The sequence below is a fragment of the Dryas octopetala genome, chromosome 6, assembly GCF_963921425.1.
Source record: "Dryas octopetala chromosome 6, drDryOcto1.1, whole genome shotgun sequence".
In the NCBI taxonomy this organism is placed as follows: Eukaryota; Viridiplantae; Streptophyta; class Magnoliopsida; order Rosales; family Rosaceae; genus Dryas; species Dryas octopetala.
In genome coordinates this window covers 20,347,732-20,366,922 of record NC_141371.1, presented here as the reverse complement: position 1 = coordinate 20,366,922, position 19,191 = coordinate 20,347,732, and the positions used below count along the sequence as shown (strand labels likewise).

The 19,191-nt window shown below is 36.9% G+C and overlaps 1 protein-coding gene across 1 annotated transcript; it reads left to right on the top strand.

The window, feature by feature from the left end:
- Window positions 1-4,841: 4,841 nt before the first annotated feature.
- Window positions 4,842-7,563, top strand: LOC147283156 (uncharacterized). The gene is made up of 4 exons (XM_086248372.1): window positions 4,842-5,361; window positions 6,189-6,351; window positions 6,641-7,001; window positions 7,132-7,563. Exons 1-4 carry the CDS (start codon window positions 4,842-4,844, stop codon window positions 7,561-7,563), a joined length of 1,476 nt encoding a protein of 491 aa, XP_086104498.1.
- Window positions 7,564-19,191: the final 11,628 nt, after the last annotated feature.

Below are 19,191 nucleotides of genomic sequence, written 5' to 3'. Positions count from 1 at the left end.
AAGGCAATCGGTCATTCATGAAGAAGGCAGCTCCAACTCCAAGCTCATCAACCCATGGCACCAATTCGCACCAAGCCCAGTAGATTCATCAATGTATGAACATGATATGCCAATATTGGATTCTTAAAAAGAAGATCAACCTTCTCAAGCTAGAGGCATGAAGAGGTTGATACTGAATCCTTCAACTAAAATCTAGAATGAATGTGTTTGAAAAATATATAAAAAGATTTAAACACTCAAGCCCATTCAGAATTTTAGATGAAACAAACAAGTTCAGAAAATCATTTTGATTTTGAAGAATTAAATGACCATTTTCTGACTTGATAAAAATGAGCACTCACCCTGAAAAATACCCAGGCATAAAACCACGAAAATACCCACTGAAAATGCTCATAGACACACCCCAAAAGATCTGAACGGAGTATCACATATACCCGTACACACACACACACCATTTCCGTGTTTGCCCGAGCCACGTGGAAGCCAATCAATGGCTGTCCACAAGAGACGAATAAGGGGCATATTCCTTTTGTCCTAGAGGGGTATCCTAGTATTACTAAGGATGGGAATGAGGAGCTGTAAAAACGAATTTTGCTTTATTTTGCAAAAATCAGAAATGGAGAAGATGATGAATAGTGCTGATGTGTGTGTAAGTGTGTTGCGTGAATGACTAAAATGCAATCAGATCTGATTGATACATTGGGGGAACCAAGTCATGTGCAATGCACATGTATGTTTAGTAAAAAACAGAGAATGGGCTTTCAATGAAATGGGCTTTAATAGAAAACCCGAAATGGCCCCACTGCAGTGTCTGTCACTGTATCAACCACTGTACGTGAAAAACATTGTTCTTTATGACTAGTCAAATGGACACAAAACTGATATTTTCATGAATTGAATGAAGTGCAGTATACCTTGAGTCTTTGTTCATTCTTGACTTCTTCAATACAACTGATCTTGTCCTTAATCTAGCCTAGCGCTTGTGAGTGATTAAATAAAAATAAATACAATGGTTTTGACAAGGAAAATAGCCAATATAACAAATCCTAGAAACTAACAGTTTGGCATTTAGATTGTATGAACGATCTTGATTCTTATAATAATAATCGAACGGGTAGATGAACTCCGATTGAGCCGATTTTTTGCAGGGTTGATCTTTGAGTATGAACGTATATGATGAATGGCTCTGATCATGATAATCACGTTGTGGTCTTCACAATTATTAAAGCTACAAGGTTTTAACGAAAGAGTTAATAGAATTTTATTCTTCAAGTGCAAAAACCGTTCATGTATATGTACAACCTCATATGTCGATCGTGTTTTCAATGATCCGAACCGTTCATTTATTAGTTTCTCACTCAAGGATTAATCTTGCAGAAAATTAGGTCAATTGGAAATGTAAACATTTGGTATTGGAGCTCGAATGTAGGAATGATTGTTTTGTAATAATGGTTTGGGCGAGGAACTTAACATTTCGTCGCCCAAAGGGACTTTGGGCGACGAATTTATAAGTTCCTCGCCCAAGATCACTTTGGGCGACGAAATTTGTAGTTCCTCGCCCAAAGTACCAATACTTTTTTGTTTATAATTTTATATATGTAATAGCATACGATACGATTGTATTTCCAAAGATCAGAACCATTCATTTTTTAATTCCCCACTCAAGGATCATCCCTGCAAAAAATTAGCTCAATCGGAGATGTAGAAGTTAGGTTACGGTGGTTGAACTTATGAACGATCGTGAATTTCTAATACTAATCGAAGGAGGAGATGAATTCCGATTTAGCCGATTTTTTGCAGGGATGATCTTCCAGTATAAACGAATAAAATGAACGGTTCCGATCATTGAAATCACATTGTAGTCTTCACAAACTGTTGAATCGCCAAAATTTCTACGTAAAAGTTAATAGAATTATACTCTTCAAGTGTATTTATATTTAGAAGCTCAGATTTCTATTATGTGTTTAACGATCCGAACCGATCATTGGCTAGTCCCCCACTCAAAGATCATCCATACAAAAAATTATCTCAATCGGAGAAGTAGAAGTTAGGTTTAGCATTTAGTGTGTATGAAAGATCATGGTTTTTATAATCATAATCGAACGGCTAGATGAACTATGATTGAGCGGATTTTTTGCAGGGATGATCTTTGCGTATGAACATAGATGATGAACGACTATGATTGTTGTAATGACGTTATTGTCTTCACAATTATTGAATCGACAATGTTTGAACGAAATAGTTAATAGAATTTTATTATTTAAGTGTAAAATCCACTGATTTATATGTAGAACCTTATATGTCGATTGTGTTTTTAACGATCCGAACCGTTCATTTATTAGTTTGTCACTCAAAGATCATTCCTCTAAAATATTAGGTCAATTGGAAATCTAGAAGTTTGGTATTGGAGCTCGAACATATGAACGATCATGGTTCATACCAAAAATCAACTTTGGGCGACGAACGGTGCGTCGCCCAAATTCTGAAATTGTGGCGGGATGAAACGGTGCCCTAAAGTCAACGACTTTGGGTGACGAACATGATTCCGTCGCCCAAAGGACGAAATCATGAATTCCTCGTCTAAAGGTTCTTTGGGCGACGAAATCATGTTCGTCGCCCAAAGTTGATCAATTTAACCCAGTTCTGAGTTTACTTCACCTTCACACTTCACTCACTCACTCCCTCTCAGCTCTCGCCGCGCTTCTCCCTCTCAGCTCCGCCTCCTCCCTGCTCTCGGCTGCCGCTCCTCCCTCCTCCTCCCTCCTCCTTCCCCCAAAACCCAAAACTCCCCCCTCCTCCTCCTTGCTCCCGAAAATCCACCCCCTCGAAACCCACCACCTTCACCCGAAAACCCACCCCCTCCTGCTCCCTCCTCCCGAAAACCCACGCCCCCACCGAAACCCACCCCCCCTATCGGAGACCCACCCCCCCCGAAACCCACCCCCACCGAAACCCACCCTCCCACCGAAACGCACCCCCCACCCTCCCAGCTCATCGAAACCCACCCTCCCCAGAGAACCCACCCCCACCCTCCCAGCTCACCGAAACCCACCCTCCCCCGAAAACCCACCCCCACCGAAACCCAATCCCCCCCCACCCAAAACCAGCTCACCGAAACACAAGGTAGTTTTTGTTTTTTTGTTTTTTTTTTTTTCAATTTCTGTTATTTTAATTAAGTTTTGTTATTTTATGCTTTTTATGTTTTCTAATATTGTGGATTTTGCATTTGTAGGATTGGTTGCACTTGTTATGAATTTTGCATAAATTGGTTGTGAAATTTCTGATTTTAGTGGTAATTAGTTAATGTTGTGGCTTTTTTAAATTTAGTGGTTTGGTTGTGAAATCTGGATTTAGATTGATGTTGGGCTAATATTTGACAATGATTTATATTTTTGGTGAAGGAAGGATAGTGTTGCATTTGTTGTGAAGGATAATTGCATTTTTTGTGAGGTATGTGTTTAATCTAACTTTTAGTTAAGGTTTTGTATGATTTAGTATTTAATGTTTCATATATAATTGTATTAAACTTTTTTAGTGAATTAGTTTGTATGTTAAAATTAATTATAAAATTGATTAGTTAGTTTGTATGTTCTTAAATGCTAAAATTTAATAGTTTGTTTGTATGCTTATATGTATATTGTTAGATTAATTATATTTTAGTTTGTATGTTACATTTAATTTAGTTGTAATTGCAAAATTCTCGATGACGTAGTACAGCACTCCTCGAGTACTGGGTTAGGTCATGTGGCCCGAAGCGCCTGTGCGAAGTTATCAGTCGATAACTTTGTACATTCAATTAGTCGTGCGAAGTTATCAGTGGATAACTTTGTACACTAAACTTAAATTCACCTTAGACCCGTTCGAGAGTTTGTTGGACGCGCGCATGGACGCTGGGTGTGACTGCGCTCCAATATGATTCTTGAATTGTCCAAATTACCCATGGACAGTTTGGGAGTGCACAATTATGTGTTGTGGTTAGCGGTTCATGTGACGTGGTTTTGATCTGAGAAAATTTCGGCAACATCTCCCTATGTGTCCTTCGAGTGCATACTAGATATTTGTTTTAAATATCTACGTCGTGCACTTGGAGAACCATAGGGAAATGCTGACGAAATTTTCCCAGATCGAAACTATGTCGTGCGAGCCAACAACCATGACACATATGTGCATTCTCGAATAGGATAGGACCCTTACCGGAGGCATAAGGAGACGAAGAAGGATGACAAATCTTTTTCTAATTGTCGTGTAATATGGAAACAGGCATCATGGACCGACAGTGGATACGTAATACGAATCGTGTTAGTGATGAATATTTGTATGAGATCGAGTCATTTATCCAAGTTGCACAAGAACATGTCAATGCTCAGAATAATATAAAGTGTCCGTGCCGGAATTGTAACAACACTTTATGGAAGACAGTGTGTGAAGTCAGAATTTATTTGGTGAAATATGGGATGTCACACAACTATACGACATGGTATTATCATGGTGAACCGAGAGTTTATGCTTCAACTTCCTCAGATGCTCGAACAATTCTGCAGCCTACTGAATCTGTTGGTGATGATAATGACCAAGTGATGGGCATAATAAACGATGCTTATCCATATGCATCGCTTGATCACGAAGTCAATCAGGATGATACAGAGAGCGATAATATGGATGAAGATGATGGGTTGCCCGAAGTTCAAAAAGAAGAGTTTGATAAGTACGAGAGATTGTTGAAACAAGCTCAGCGGGAATTGTACTTTGGTTGTGAAGAGTTCTCAATGCTAACTGCTGTTGTGGAGTTAATGCATTGGAAAGTACTTAATCAACATTCGAATCGAAGTTATGATTAGTTGATGGGGATTTTGAAACGAATGCTTCCAAAGAACAATCATATACCTGAAACCCATTATCTTGCGAATAAGGTGTTGAAAGATCTCGGTTTGGGATATGAAAAGATCCATGCATGCAAGAATGATTGTGTATTGTTTTACAAAAAACACCAAGGGAAGGATAAATGCCCTGTGTGCAATGAGCCGAGATATAAGAACAAGTCTATAGAGAGAAAGAAACAGATTCCGCAAAAGGTGTTGTGTTATTTCCCACTTAAGCCAAGATTGCAACGATTGTACATGTCGACACATACTGCAAGTGACATGAGGTGGCACAAAGATAAGCGGGTTGAGGATGATGTGATGAGACATCCTGCAGACGGAAGCGCATGGAAAGAATTTGACAAGATATATCCGGATTTTACAGCAGATCCACGAAATGTCATATTAGGACTTGCTACTGATGGATTTAATCCATTCGGAAATATGAGCACATCTCACAGTGCTTGGCCAGTAGTCGTGGTTCCTTATAATTTGCTTCCCTGTAAATATATGAAAAAAGAATTCACAATTATGACGCTATTAATTTCGGGATCGACCGCAATCCCCTGGCAAGGAGATCGATGTATATTTGCGGCCGTTGATTGATGAGCTGAAAGAATTGTGGCAAAATGGTGTGCCGACATATGATAAGTCCACCGGAACAATGTTTTCCTTGCGTGCGGCAGTCATGTGGACAATAAATGATTTCCCAGCTTATGGGAATCTATCAGTCTGGAGCACCAAGGGTTATATGGCATGTTCTACTTGTAATAAGGATATAACTTCCGCTTGGCACAGTGGTAAAGTATGTTATATGGGCCATCGAAGATGGTTGCCAGGGGATCATAAATGGCGTCACAGTAAGGAGGCCTTTGACAGAAAAAAGGAGATGGGCATGAAACCTAAAGAATTATCTGGTGATGACATCTTAAGGCAGTTGAATAACTTAGAATTTGGCCGGATTGGTGAACATCCCTCTAACAAAGAACGAAATATGCCAAGGTCACCTGCACATCTAAATTGGACGAACAAGTCGATATTCTTCGAGTTGGAGTATTGGTCCAAGTTGAAAATCAGGCACAATCTCAATGTAATGCATATTGAGAAGAACGTGTGCGAAAGTTTGGTGGGGACAATTTTGGGCATTGAGGGAAAATCAAAGGACACAATTAAGGCTTGACAAGATTTGCAAGAAATGGGCATCAGGAAACATTTGTGGTTAACGAAGAAGGGTGATAAAATGATAAAGAAACATCCATTTTATACCATGAAGCCTGGGGATAAGAAAGAATTCTTAAAGTACGTTTCTTGCATCGGTCAAATTTCCAGATGGATACGCGGCCTATATCTCACGAAATGTGAAAATCGACTCTGCAAAAATTTTGGGCTTGAAAAGTCATGATTGTCATGTTTTATTGCAACGTCTGCTTCCGGTGGGTATTCGAAAATTTTTGCCCGAAGATGTGGTTGAACCGATTGTTGGGTTGTCGAGGTTCTTTCGGCATATATGCGCTAAGACGTTGCGTGTGTCGGACATGTAAAAATTGAAAGATGAGATTGTACTATGCAAATTTGAACAAATATTTCCACCGGCCTTTTTTGATATAATGATTCATTTGATGATACATTTACCGCAAGAGACAATTCTTGCTGGGCCGGTCAGTTATCGGTGGATGTATCCAATAGAAAGGTAACAATTCCTAAACTTTTTTGTTACTATTCTCTAAGTTTAGCTCTATGTTACTCATAAAAGTTTTCTCACTATGTACTTACATTTGCAGAATGTTGGGTAATTACAAAAGGTACGTCCGAAACAGGGCACGCCCCGAAGGCTCCATAGCGGAGGCATACATTGCAAATGAATCCATCACGTACTGTGCAATGTATCTCAGCAGTGTTGAGACGTCATTCAATCGGCCCCAACGCAACGACGACGATGGTGAAAAAAATGAGACACTTTCTGTCTTTTCTCAAATTACACGACCATTTGGTGAATCCCCTAAACCAGCAGTTGAATTCTCGAAACACGATATGGAGGTGGCTCATTGGTTCATACTCAACAATTGCGAAGAAGTTGACTTTTTACGCATTGAGCATGAGGAACTAATGAATCGCGATTATCCAAGATGGGACAGGAAACGTGTACAGAAAAAGCATCGGGAATTGTTTCCTAAATGGTTTAAGGAACATATAAGTGATTACTAATAATGATCAGTTCGTTCATGTGTTTGTATGTTTTTTGTAATATATTAATTACATTGTCTTTTAACAGATGGAAAAGCTGACTGATGATAATTCGCCATTATATAAGGAGTTAATGAGTTTGGCGAGTGGCATTCAATGGGTTGAAACGTTTTCCGGATGTAATGTGAATGGAGTTAAGTTTTTAACTGTAGAACGAGATGCCATCTTGAGCACTCAAAATAGCGGGGTTTGTGTAGAGAACTTGGAGACTGGCACGGTAGATTTCTACGGCAAGCTGACGAGTGTACATCAAGTGTTGTACTCGCATCGCTTTCAAGTTGTGTTATTTAAGTGTCATTGGTTTAATACAGACCCGAATAGGAACAATAGTATTAAACTCGATTATGACTTAATATCTGTGAACACAAACACTCGATGGTATGAGAATGATCCATTTATTCTTACCATAATGGTGAATCCAGTATGTTATCTGGATGATCCTAAGGCGGGTGTGGGTTAGAAAGTAGCTCAGATGATTCATTATCGAAATATATGGGATATTCCGGAAAAAGAAAATCAGGATGACATGGCCTATCAAGAGGATTTATCTTCGACCATACCCAATCCATACAAAAATGATGTTATCATACAACAAGTCGAGATACATGACGTTCCTCCAATTGAGATCGATGCCTTATCAATTAATCTTGGGCCACTTCCTCGAATTGATGTTAATGATTTCATCAATGATGATGAAGATGAAGATGAAGATGAAGATAAAGATGATGATGTTGATGGTATCGATGATGATGATGATGATGATGATGATGATGATGATGATGATGATGATAATGAAATGAGTATTTCTAGTGGTGATTCAGATTAGTAAGTGATAATGGTGATTCAGATTAGTAAGTCATTACTTTAGTTTTCTTTTTTACTAACATAAATATTTATTGAATTGTGCATATGAGTTTGATCTCGAACAGGGGTGGATCTCGAAGGTCCAGTTCAACATCCATGTCCGCCCCTGCAGCCTAGCCCGCCCCTGCAGTACAGCCCGATCTCATAGCCCAGGGCGAATCGACCTCGGCGATAGCCCCAGATCTCTCATCCAGTACAGGGTCTGCTATTCAGTCGGCACGAAGGGCCCGACGTGGTCACCGTTATGGTGTATATGATAATGTTGCGTCATCCACTCGTACTGCCTCATCATCAGAGAGTAAGAAAAATGTTTTCACAACACTTGTGTTTATGTTTAATTTTATTTAGATGTTATAAGCAAGGAGTAAAATTTCGGTTTCGAGGAAATTTTCGATGGAAATTTCGACGGAAATTTTCGATGGAAATTTCGACGGAAATTTTCGTGGAAATTTCGATTAAAATTTCGATTTCGACAAAATTATATAAAAACGACGGAAATTGCTATCAAAACACGGAAATTTTGAATGAAACTTGACCATATGCTTATTTAACATATTATCTACTGTATTGATAAAAAACATTGAAAAAACTAAATTATATAGTAGGTTTTATGTAATATAAGATAAATATAATGCGCGCTGATGGTAAATACTGTTAAAAAAATAGGTCACGAATTAATAATTATATAAATAACACCTCACATTTGCTCAATCTGACCTATGTACCCCATTGTAAACTCTATTATTTTATTAATCTTCAGATCCAAATACTAACTTGCTGTGTAGCCTGTGTTATGTCTTTTTTCGTTTTTTTACTAATATACCATATTATGTCTTTTTCATAATTTATGTTTACAATTAAACGAAACACCAAAATAACCAAATCAAACCCCAAATAAAATCTTAAATTTTTTTTTCTTTCCAATTGTCTAAAGACTCTAAATCTCAATCTACCTTTAAAAAAAAAAAAATTTCTTTCCTTTTTTTCTTTTTTTTTTCCTTTTTTTTTTTTTTTTTTCCTTTTCCTTTCTTTTTCTCTTCTTTTTTTTCTTTCCCTTTTCTTCTCTTCCCCCGTGATTCACGCCTACCCCCCTACCCCACTCATTCTCTCTCCTTCCTCTCTCTTTCTTTTTCTTTTTCTTCTTTTTTTTCTTCTTTCCTTCTTCTCTTCTTCACTTCTTCCTCCCTGCCCCCGTGATTAACCAGCAGACTCCAGACCTCTTCTTTTTTTTTTTTTTCTTTCCTTCTTCAGTTCTCATCTTCTCTTTCTCTCTCCTAGTCCCTCACTCCCTCCTTCTCCATGTTCTCTTCTCTTTGCTCCATCTCCCTCTCCCTTCCCGATCTCCCTCTCTCCCTCCCCGGATCTCTTCTCTCCCTCCTTCGACGGCGCGCGCGGCTCTGTCTCTCCCTCCGGCGATGGTGACGGCGGCGGCTCTGCCTCTTTCCCTCCGATCTCAGCCTCCCCTCTCTCTCCGATCTCTATATCGAAAATTTCGCCGAAATTTCTTCGAAATTTTTCAAAATTTTTCGAAATTAATTTGGTATGGTGTTAAAATTTCCATACCCCTAAAAAACGAAATTTTCGGCAAAATTTCGCCGAAAATTTCAAAATTTGACTCCTTGGTTATAAGATTACTGTGAAATTAATATGTTATATTTGCTTTTCTAGGTACCAAAACCACGAGGGGGATAAGTAGAGGGTTGAAGGCGTCTCGAATCACGCGCACGACGAACGAAAGGATTCGAATCGTTCTTTAGCAAGATCACCTCCGACCGAGCAAGGAGGTCCATAGTACTTTCGCTTCCTTTGTTGGGGTGATTATCTGTGTCGACTGCCCCATGCTTTTCCCCAGTTGGGAAAAGGTTGATGACGCCACCAAGAGGAGCATTATGGGCTCCATTTCTGTGAGTATATTTTGATTAATACAAAATGGTTAATTTTATCATTCATAACAATTTAATAATTTTTTTTTCAGGTAAACTATAACATTCGGATGGAGGATCCGGATGTAGCTAGGTATATGGAGAAGTTATTAAGAAAAGTTTACACATAATGGAAGCACGAGCTGCACAGGGAATATAACATGTTTGGATCGGCAGCTGAAGCATTGGCCAGCCCTCCTTCGGAGATGGCATCTCGGCTTGATCAGTGGCAGTGGTTGTGCACTCATTTTCAGAGTCTGGAATTTTTGGTATGTTATATCATTTTAAGACTTCAAAAATCTTTTTTCTTATGTTATTCCTTTATTGTGTATGCACTAATGCATTTACAATTTGCTTAATATTTAACAGAGGAAGTCGAATGCCAATCTTAAGAACCGGAATGCTCCCGCAAGGATTGATCATCATGGTGGTTCCATGCCCTTCTCATACCGGGTGGAGTCGCATCGTCAGGTGCACCATTATTTAATTTAATATATATATATTTCTTAGTATTGTTTGAGTTTTAATCAACATTACATTCTTTTTCAGGCTGGTTCGCAATTTCCGGAGCTCGACAACTACGAGGATGTTTATGGCCGACCCGGCAACGAAAAGGGCATGGCGAAGCACGTTAGTTTTTTATATTTTAGTTTTATTGAACAATTTTTAATATTTGCATTTGATTTTCTAATTTCTAACTTGTGTATAACATTTTGAAGGCTGAGATGCTCGCCAAGAAGGCGAGTTATTTGGAGGAGGTGGCCAGCCAGTACCCTCCGGACACTCTGTTGGCGTCGATCTCAGTCCTGATCGCGATGCCGGTCTTCGTATTATGACGGAGACACTGGGTGTTAGGCGTGGTAGGGAGATACGCGGAATGGGAGCGGGTCGGGTTCGTGATTTCAGCGCCGGGTCTTCGTCTCAGCCATCTGCAGAATTAGTCAACCTATCCACTGAAGTGCAGCTGTTGAAGGGTCAGCTAGAAGAATCGAGAGCGGCATATGCGGAGCAAACGAGTAAGGTGCAGCAGATGCAGCAGATGTTTGGCCATTTGGCCAGGATTGTACCTGGGTTTGTGCTGCCGCCGAACATTGACCAGTGCATGCCAGACTCCTCCACCGGTGCCGATGATGCTACTGACCTAGGGGCCATTAGTGATTGTATGTACTAATTATATTTGCATAAAGTATTAAATTGTTCCTACTTTGTATGGATATTTGGATATATAAATTTATTAATTTTGTTTTATATAGTTTTTGAATAAAGATTTTTCTTTTAAATATTAAATTCAAATATATAATTTAAATTAAAAAAATTTTTTAAATAAAATATGTTTAGGCGACGGACAATATTAAAGCATGTTTAGGCGACGAACCTCCGTATTCCTCGCCCAAAGCATGTTTGGGCGACGAATTTCGTTCCTCTCCCAAACTTTTTTTTCTTGTAGTGATAGTAGGTATGTACTAGGAAATTAACCCATAATCCTTATTAGTCTGACTATAACAATTTTAATCCAACATATCAGGATTGTTATATGGACCACACTCATCATTAGCAAACTTAATTATAAAATATTTAATTAATTCCAACAAGGGAAAGCGTATCAGCAGTTTGAGTCGCGAAGGGGCCGCTTGCTTAATTAATTATTATTATAATTAATAATAGATATATATTATAATATGCTGCTGCCGGAGGTGGCTGCACTACTCTGATACCATGATAGCCATGTGAGAAATTGACGAAGATAATGAACACAGTTCAGAGAAAATGAAAGAGAAAGTAACCAAGAGATTAATTGTTTTTGTTTTACACTTACTGAATGAATATACTAGCTGCAGTAGATCAGCTTTATACCGTTCATTACAAAGACAAAAATGCCCTTGTCTTGTCCTAACTATCTAACCAATTATGCAACAACTAACTAAATAATTAGCTGTCTTAACTAACATAGTGAACACGTTGATCACTCATTAATCCTAGACATAACCTCTATCAGGGGCTAGGTGAGTAGGGGGAGCGATGATGCAGATCTCCCCTATTCTTTCTCTTATTTTTTTTTTTTAAATTTTTAATCCTTTTTGTTTTTTTATTTATTTCAATTTTAATATTTTCTTCTTTTATGTTTTATTAATTTTAATCTTTTGTAATTCTAAAAAATTATTTTTAAATATTTTTATTTATTTTTATTATTAATCTTTTTAGTTTTTGAGTTTTCATATTTATTAAATTAGAAATTGAATTAAAATTTTATTTAATATGAAATGACAAAATTATCCCTCATTTGGACGGAAAATGTAACGGAATTGACGACAAATCCTAAATATGTGTCCTACATTAATACAAACTCAAACGTGTGTCCTAAAATAGGATTGACTCCAACGTATGTGTCCTTAACATTTCTCAATCCTGTTTGTTTTTAGAATAAAACTATTTGTACTACATTTTTAGTACTACATTCTTAATAGAGGTGGAGTGCATATATATAACTATAACACATCTCTACTACTAGAAATGTGATACATATGCCTAACACTCTGACAAAAAAAGAAAAAAAAAAAGAGTCGTCTAATTAATATTACTTTTTTTTAATGTTATGATTGGCAATTAATAGAATATCTTGTTTATTTCCATTTATTACTCAAATATGGATTTTAATATATAGAAAATTAGGATTAAATACCAAATATCAATAGTTTTTTAATAAAGCAGCAAGACACTAATTTTTTTTAGTTTAGGTAGTAACCTAGAGTAAAACATTTTGGATTAGGTGACAAATCAGTTTGTTATACAGTTGTGACTGTCGAACAGTTACAGTTGTAATTGTCGAACAGTCACAGTTGTGACTATTTAAAATTTATAAAAAATCAAAATTTTTAAGGGTTTCATACTTTTGATTTAGGTTTGGGGGATGAAGTCCTATAACCCAAAGACTAAATATTAAAGTTTAAGCCTTGCAAATATTGAAAAAAAAATAAATCAATAAAAAAGTTATGTCTGTTAGACAGTAACAGTTCGATATAACCATGTTTTTTAAAGTTGGTACCTAAAGTGAAATGACATAAATGTTTTAGTAGTTGAAATGAAAAAACATTATAATTTGGTACCTAAAGTCAATGTACCTTTTAATATATACAATCCTACTTTAATTATATAAGATTTGGTAGCCAACTAAACAGATCCGCAAGATCATAGCTTTTATGCATCTATAAAAAGCCTTACAAATTCGCAATAAATGTAAGCACAATGTAATATAAATAGGCCTTCTCTGTCCATATGATTCAATCATTCATCAAATATAACAAAAGCTAATGGGAAGAACAATAACCATGGCACTATGGTTTCCACCAACATTGCTCAATGCTTTGTTTGTGGGGCTTTTTTGCATTGCTTTACTTCTTGTGAGCTCAGGTACTGAAATCCCTCTTGAATACTTGCAATGTTGTCGTAGTGTGTATTAATTATACGGTTTGCGCGTGATAACGTAAAAGTAATGTTACATATATTATATTTATTAATTATTTAGGCCACATTTATAATGGTAAGAGAGCTAAGGGTACGTGCACGGACCAAGAAATTTGTATAGGGACTAAGAGTGTAAATGTCTTAATTGGAATACTATTATTATACAAATGTTTTTCCAAAATTTTCAAAAATACTCCAAATATAGGGTTGGGGGTTATGGTGACCTTAGACCTACATATAACTCCGCCTATAGTGAGACTTGCGTATACAAATGGATTTCACTTCTTTAATTTAAAGATGCAGCCTATACAATGTTGTGATAAAAAATTTGATTCAAATAGTTTTATGGACATTCATTATAAGCACGGAAGTAAGATTTATTATTATTTTTTGTTTTGTTTTTTATATTGAATTTGAAGGCCTTGCAGCTGCAGAGGGAACATTACTTAGAGATTTTGGGCCATGCTCAACCTCATCTGAGTGCAACGATAATTGCAACGCAACTTTTTGCCTTGGTGGATTTTGTGATGTGATCCCTCCATCTATAGAAACCAGATGTTACTGTAGACTTTCATGAGTGTGCATGTCATATATGGCTAGATCACATCGAGTTGGAACAACCCCGCCAATTTCATTTTCACTTTTTTAAATTTTATCAAGTGATCGAGATGTACCCAAATGTTTAAATAAAAATTTGCACAACCAATGTGGTTGAATTAATTAGCTTTCTTTTGTTACAATTTTGAATTTCTGAAATGGGTTTTAAGGCAGTTCCATTCCATTCAATATAATTATCTGACTTCAAGATGTTTGTAATGAAGGAATAAGATGAAGAAGAAGAAGATAAATCTATAAAAAAATAATAATAATTAAGATATTCAATAATACTATTATTAAAAAAAACAACCATATTAATAAATTAGAGCGAATTTCATGTTTGGTCCACTAATTATTCCATAATTTTCGTGTTGGTCCACAAATTTTTTTAAGTGTCAAATTAGTCCACGAATTAACGGACTTTTATCAACTTAGTCTATTCCGTCAAAATACCATAAACGGCCGTTAAAGCAAGTCACGTGGCCCGCACGTGGAGGGGGCGAAAGCATCCTTTCAAGTCCTAAACTGATTCCCCGCAACCCAGCACAGTGAACTACATCCTCCTCCCGCCAAATTCTTCCATCCCCGCCAATTTCGATATCATTTCCCTCCAAACTTTAATTTTTTTGGGTTATGTGACCTATCAGATCATAATTAAGATCATTGTTGGGTTATATGTGAGCCTTGTATTTGTAAAATCATTTAATGCCTTACCTTGCTCCTAAGACCTGCAATCAAGATGTCCTCCTCCACATCATCCACACAAAGCAACTATGGTGGAAGGTATTGTGACTGTGGGAGGCTCGCCCGGGTAAGTATCAACTGGACAAATCGTAATCCCGGTAGGAGATTTAAGGCATGCCAATTGGGGAAGGTCAAAAAATTGGGTTTTTTTGTTTTTTGTTTTTTTTTTTTTTTTTTTTGTGTTTCTTGTGTTTTGCATCTGAGGGTTTAACGGTTGGCTCTTTTGCAGCGAAATGGAGGATGTGAGCTCTGGAATTGGTTGGACTCCCCTATGTGTATACGTTCTAAGCAGATCATTCATGGATTGCTTAGAAGAATTGGATCTTTGGAAAATGACATCAAAAGGCAACGGAAAAAAGATAAGGGATTGGTGCTCTGTTTGGGTTTGTCTTGGGTTTTTTTTATGTTGATGATGATGATGCAATTTGAATGGAAATAGGAAGAATTTAGGTGCAAGGAAATTAGGGATCATGTAGTGAGAAGGGATTATAGTTGTGGGATCAGCTAGGTTTTTGGGTAAGGGCTCTGTTTTACTTGCAAGTTGTATTTTGGAATGGAGTTAGCTTTGTAATAGAAATGGAGTTGCCTTTGAAATTTTACCTTACCTAATATTTTCAATTTTAATGCTTTACTGGCTCATTTTTTTGGAGTTAATTACTAGCTCAATTTTTGGCACAAAATGGTTACGAAAATGCATATGAAATGGAAAACTCAAAAGAGAGAATAATGCATAGTCCTCTGCCTAATAATAACCAACAAGCTTCATAACAAATTATTCACAAAAACTCAGCATAGTCCTTTGCATACCAAAATGCATAGTCCTCTGCATACCAATCCATGTACAAAAACCATATGCATAACACTAAAGTAAACATATTCATTCAATTAACATTTTGTCAAGGAACCATAACATGTCACCATGACTTTAAATTGTCCAACCTGTTACATATATATATATATATATCATAGTCACAAAAGCCACAGTTTTCCAAAACACATCGCCTGACAACACAGTTCTCTTAACCCATCAAAATAGCAAAATGATGTATATCCTGCAAGTATACAGGGTGGATGTAATATAGTATATGAAAAAAAAAAAGGTTGTCGTACCCACGAGGATTTTTAATTTAATTCAAAAACTTAAATTCCTTATTTAGATCTAATAAAAATAAATACAACTTGAAAATTAAAAATGACTTTGAGAAGATTATTGTGATGATTTATGATGAGAGCAAATGAAAACGCAACAATTAAAAACAAGGATCAAGAACAATAAGTAAACTAATGAAAATAAAATATTATGGTTTAACAGTCAATTGGAAGAACTAGGGATTCAGAATCAACCACAAGCAATCCAGTTTAAGTTTTACTACATTCAACAAATTCCTTTGATTCTTTAGATGATAATTCTCGTATCTAAGTTCCTCTCAAACACTTAGACCATAGTTTTCCTTAAGTGCACGATTCTTTCCTTCTCAGGCAAAGGTCGTATATCCTAACATGCAATTTATCCTTCTCTGACATAAATTTAACAAGTAGAATTCATTACGCTCTACAAAACAAGATAACCAAGCAAATCATTATTCTCTCTCGAGCACAATGTAATTTACCACACTCAACCACAAGAAGCTAATTCAAATTATATTGCCTCTCAGCCTCAAATTTAACTTCTGTTAGTTTCTAGGATTTGTTATATTGGCTATGTTCCTTGTCAAAACAATTGTATTAATTTGTATTTAATCACTCACAAGCTCTAGGCTAGATTTAGGACAAGTTCTGCTGCTTTGAAGAAGTCAAGAATGATCAAAGACACAAGGTATACTGCACTTCATTCATTTCATGAAATTAACAGATTTTTGTCTATTTGACTAGTCATTCACTGATCATAAAGAACACTGTTTTTCACGTACAGTGACTGTTATTTAAGTCACAGTCGCTACAGTGGGTCCATTTCGGGTCTCTACTTTTTAAGCCCATTTCTTGAAAGCCCATGTTCTGTTTAGTACTAGACATGCATGTGCATTGCACATGGCTTGGTTCCCCTACTGTAGCAATCAGATCTGATTGCATCTTTCCCATTCACGCACACACCTTCACACATCAGCACTATTCATCATCTTCCTCATTTCTGATTTTTAAAAGAAAAATTCCTTTTGACAGCTGCTGATTCCTATCCTTAGTAATACTAGGATACCCCTCTAGGACAAAGAGAATATGCCCTTAATCCGTCTCTTGTGGACAGCCATTGATTGGCTTCCACGTGGCTTGGGCGAACATGATTTTTGCGTGGGTGTGTACGGGCATAAGGGGGCTGGCTGTTCAGATCTTTTTGGTGAGTCGATGAGCAATTTTCAGCGTGCATTCTTGGGGTTTTCACGTCTGGGTATTTTCCATGTGAAGTGCTCATCTTCATTATTTTCAGAAAATGGTCTTTTAATTCTTGAAAAATCACAAAGAGATTTTCTGAACTTGTTTTGTTAAATCTAAAATTCTATATGGGTTTGAGTGCTTAAATGTCTTCATACATTCTTCAAACACATTTATTTTAGATTTAAGTTGAAGGATTCAATATTGATCTTTTCATGCCGATAGCTTGAGAAGGTTGATCTTTGTTTGTGAATCCTACATTTGCATATCATGTTCATGCATTGATGAAACCACAGAGCTTGGTGCGAATTGGTGCCATGGGTTGATGAGTTTGGAGTGGAGCTGCCTTCTTCATGAATGACCAATTGCCTTGCTAATGGAAGTTGCACAAAGGGGTAAGATAGCTGCCACTTAGTCTAGGACTTAGTGATTGAGCTTGTGTGCTGAGTGCCCTCTTTTGTATTGAACTTCTGATTTAGTGGATTGCCTGGTCAGCTGGATAGACCCCCAGTTTTTACCCTTTGTGGTTTTTCTGGGTGAACATCTTGTGTGCATCTGTCTTCCCTGTTTTGTGTTGTTATGATTACTGACTCACTCATCTTTTAAACACAAATCTGTACTGGAGCTATTTGCTTAATATTGATATATGCCTTATATAACTATTTAGCTAATCACACACCACTGTAGTTGTGGATAACACTGGGATGCCTATTGTGATGGGTCCTCTGAGTGTATAGGATGTCACTTGATCCTTGGTGTGTTTGATTTGTGTTGTTTACTGAAGTGATTTTTGGTTTTTAGAAGTCAATGTGGAGTTTCACATTTTTGTTACTGGACTGTCTGAGTTGTGTTTGGTTGACTAGTTCGTGAGTGATCACATAAACCAAAAATTGGGGTCCGATCACTGAAAGTGAAATTAATCAAGATAATTGAGTGAATAGATCACCTAAATTAAACTTTCAACTTCAAATTTACTAGATGCAAAGCCCTAAGGTCAGTCAAAGAACTTAACACATAGCAACAATTAAAACAGTGATTAAGCATTCATCTAAAAAAACTAGAAATCGATTGAATAAATATTAAAAACCATAAACATTCATGCTAGGGCATCATCCTATCCCTAGAAAAAGAGTTTAGTTACTCATGTTTAAAGAAAACATAATTAAAAATCTAGAAAACATTAAAAACTTATGAACTATGATAACGGATGGAAGAAAATAATGATGGCAGCCACTTCTTGTCTCTCCCTCTTCAAAAAAAAAAAAGAATAAACCCCCTTTAAGATGATGATCTCCTCCCTTTAAATAAGAAACAAATCTTTTTCTTCTTTGGTAAAGACTTTCCTTGTTGGATTTGGATTATTCTTATGATGAGTTGTCATTGATGATTTGGCACCCAAAATCCCAACAAAAATAGGATTAGACCTTCAAAATAAACCTGGATCCCTCTAGATACTTCCCAAATACACATAACATCAATTGGGCTCCAAGAAAGAAATCTAAAAAGAATTACTTTGCATTTTCACACAAAATTTTCTGCCTGAACTACCTTCACTCCAATAGTCATAACTTTTCCTAGAAAAATGCAAATCACAAACCGTAAAATTCCTCGGAAAGCTAACATCCGTATCTTTCCAACGGTATAAGGCACAACATCTGGTTTGCTCCGAGGAGGTGCAGTTTATTCCGCGAAGTTGACTGATTTGCCCAGTAATTTCTACTTCGAAAATATCCCTTTTGCTTTGTTTTCTCCTCTTTACTCTTCAAACCTATAAAAATACAAAACTAAATTAAAATAAACTAAAACCACTCAAAAACATAACAATAATCCAAGAACAAGAGTATAAAAGTATATGAAATAATAGTCAGATCACAAAACCTCAAAAATATATCAAGTAGGTTCAAGGCATCCAAGCTTTGCCCCTTGTGCCTTCTCCAGAGGTTCAAACACCATTACCACTGCCAGTCCCAAAGGTTGATACATCTCTGCCAGTGCCTCTCTCTCCCTTCATTCCTCTGCCTCTGCCTCTGCTTCTGCCACTGCCAATCCCAAAGGCTGATACACCTCGGCCAGTGCCTCTCCTTCCCCTCATTCCTCTGCCTCTGCTTCTGCCTTTGCCCCTCCCTCTGCAT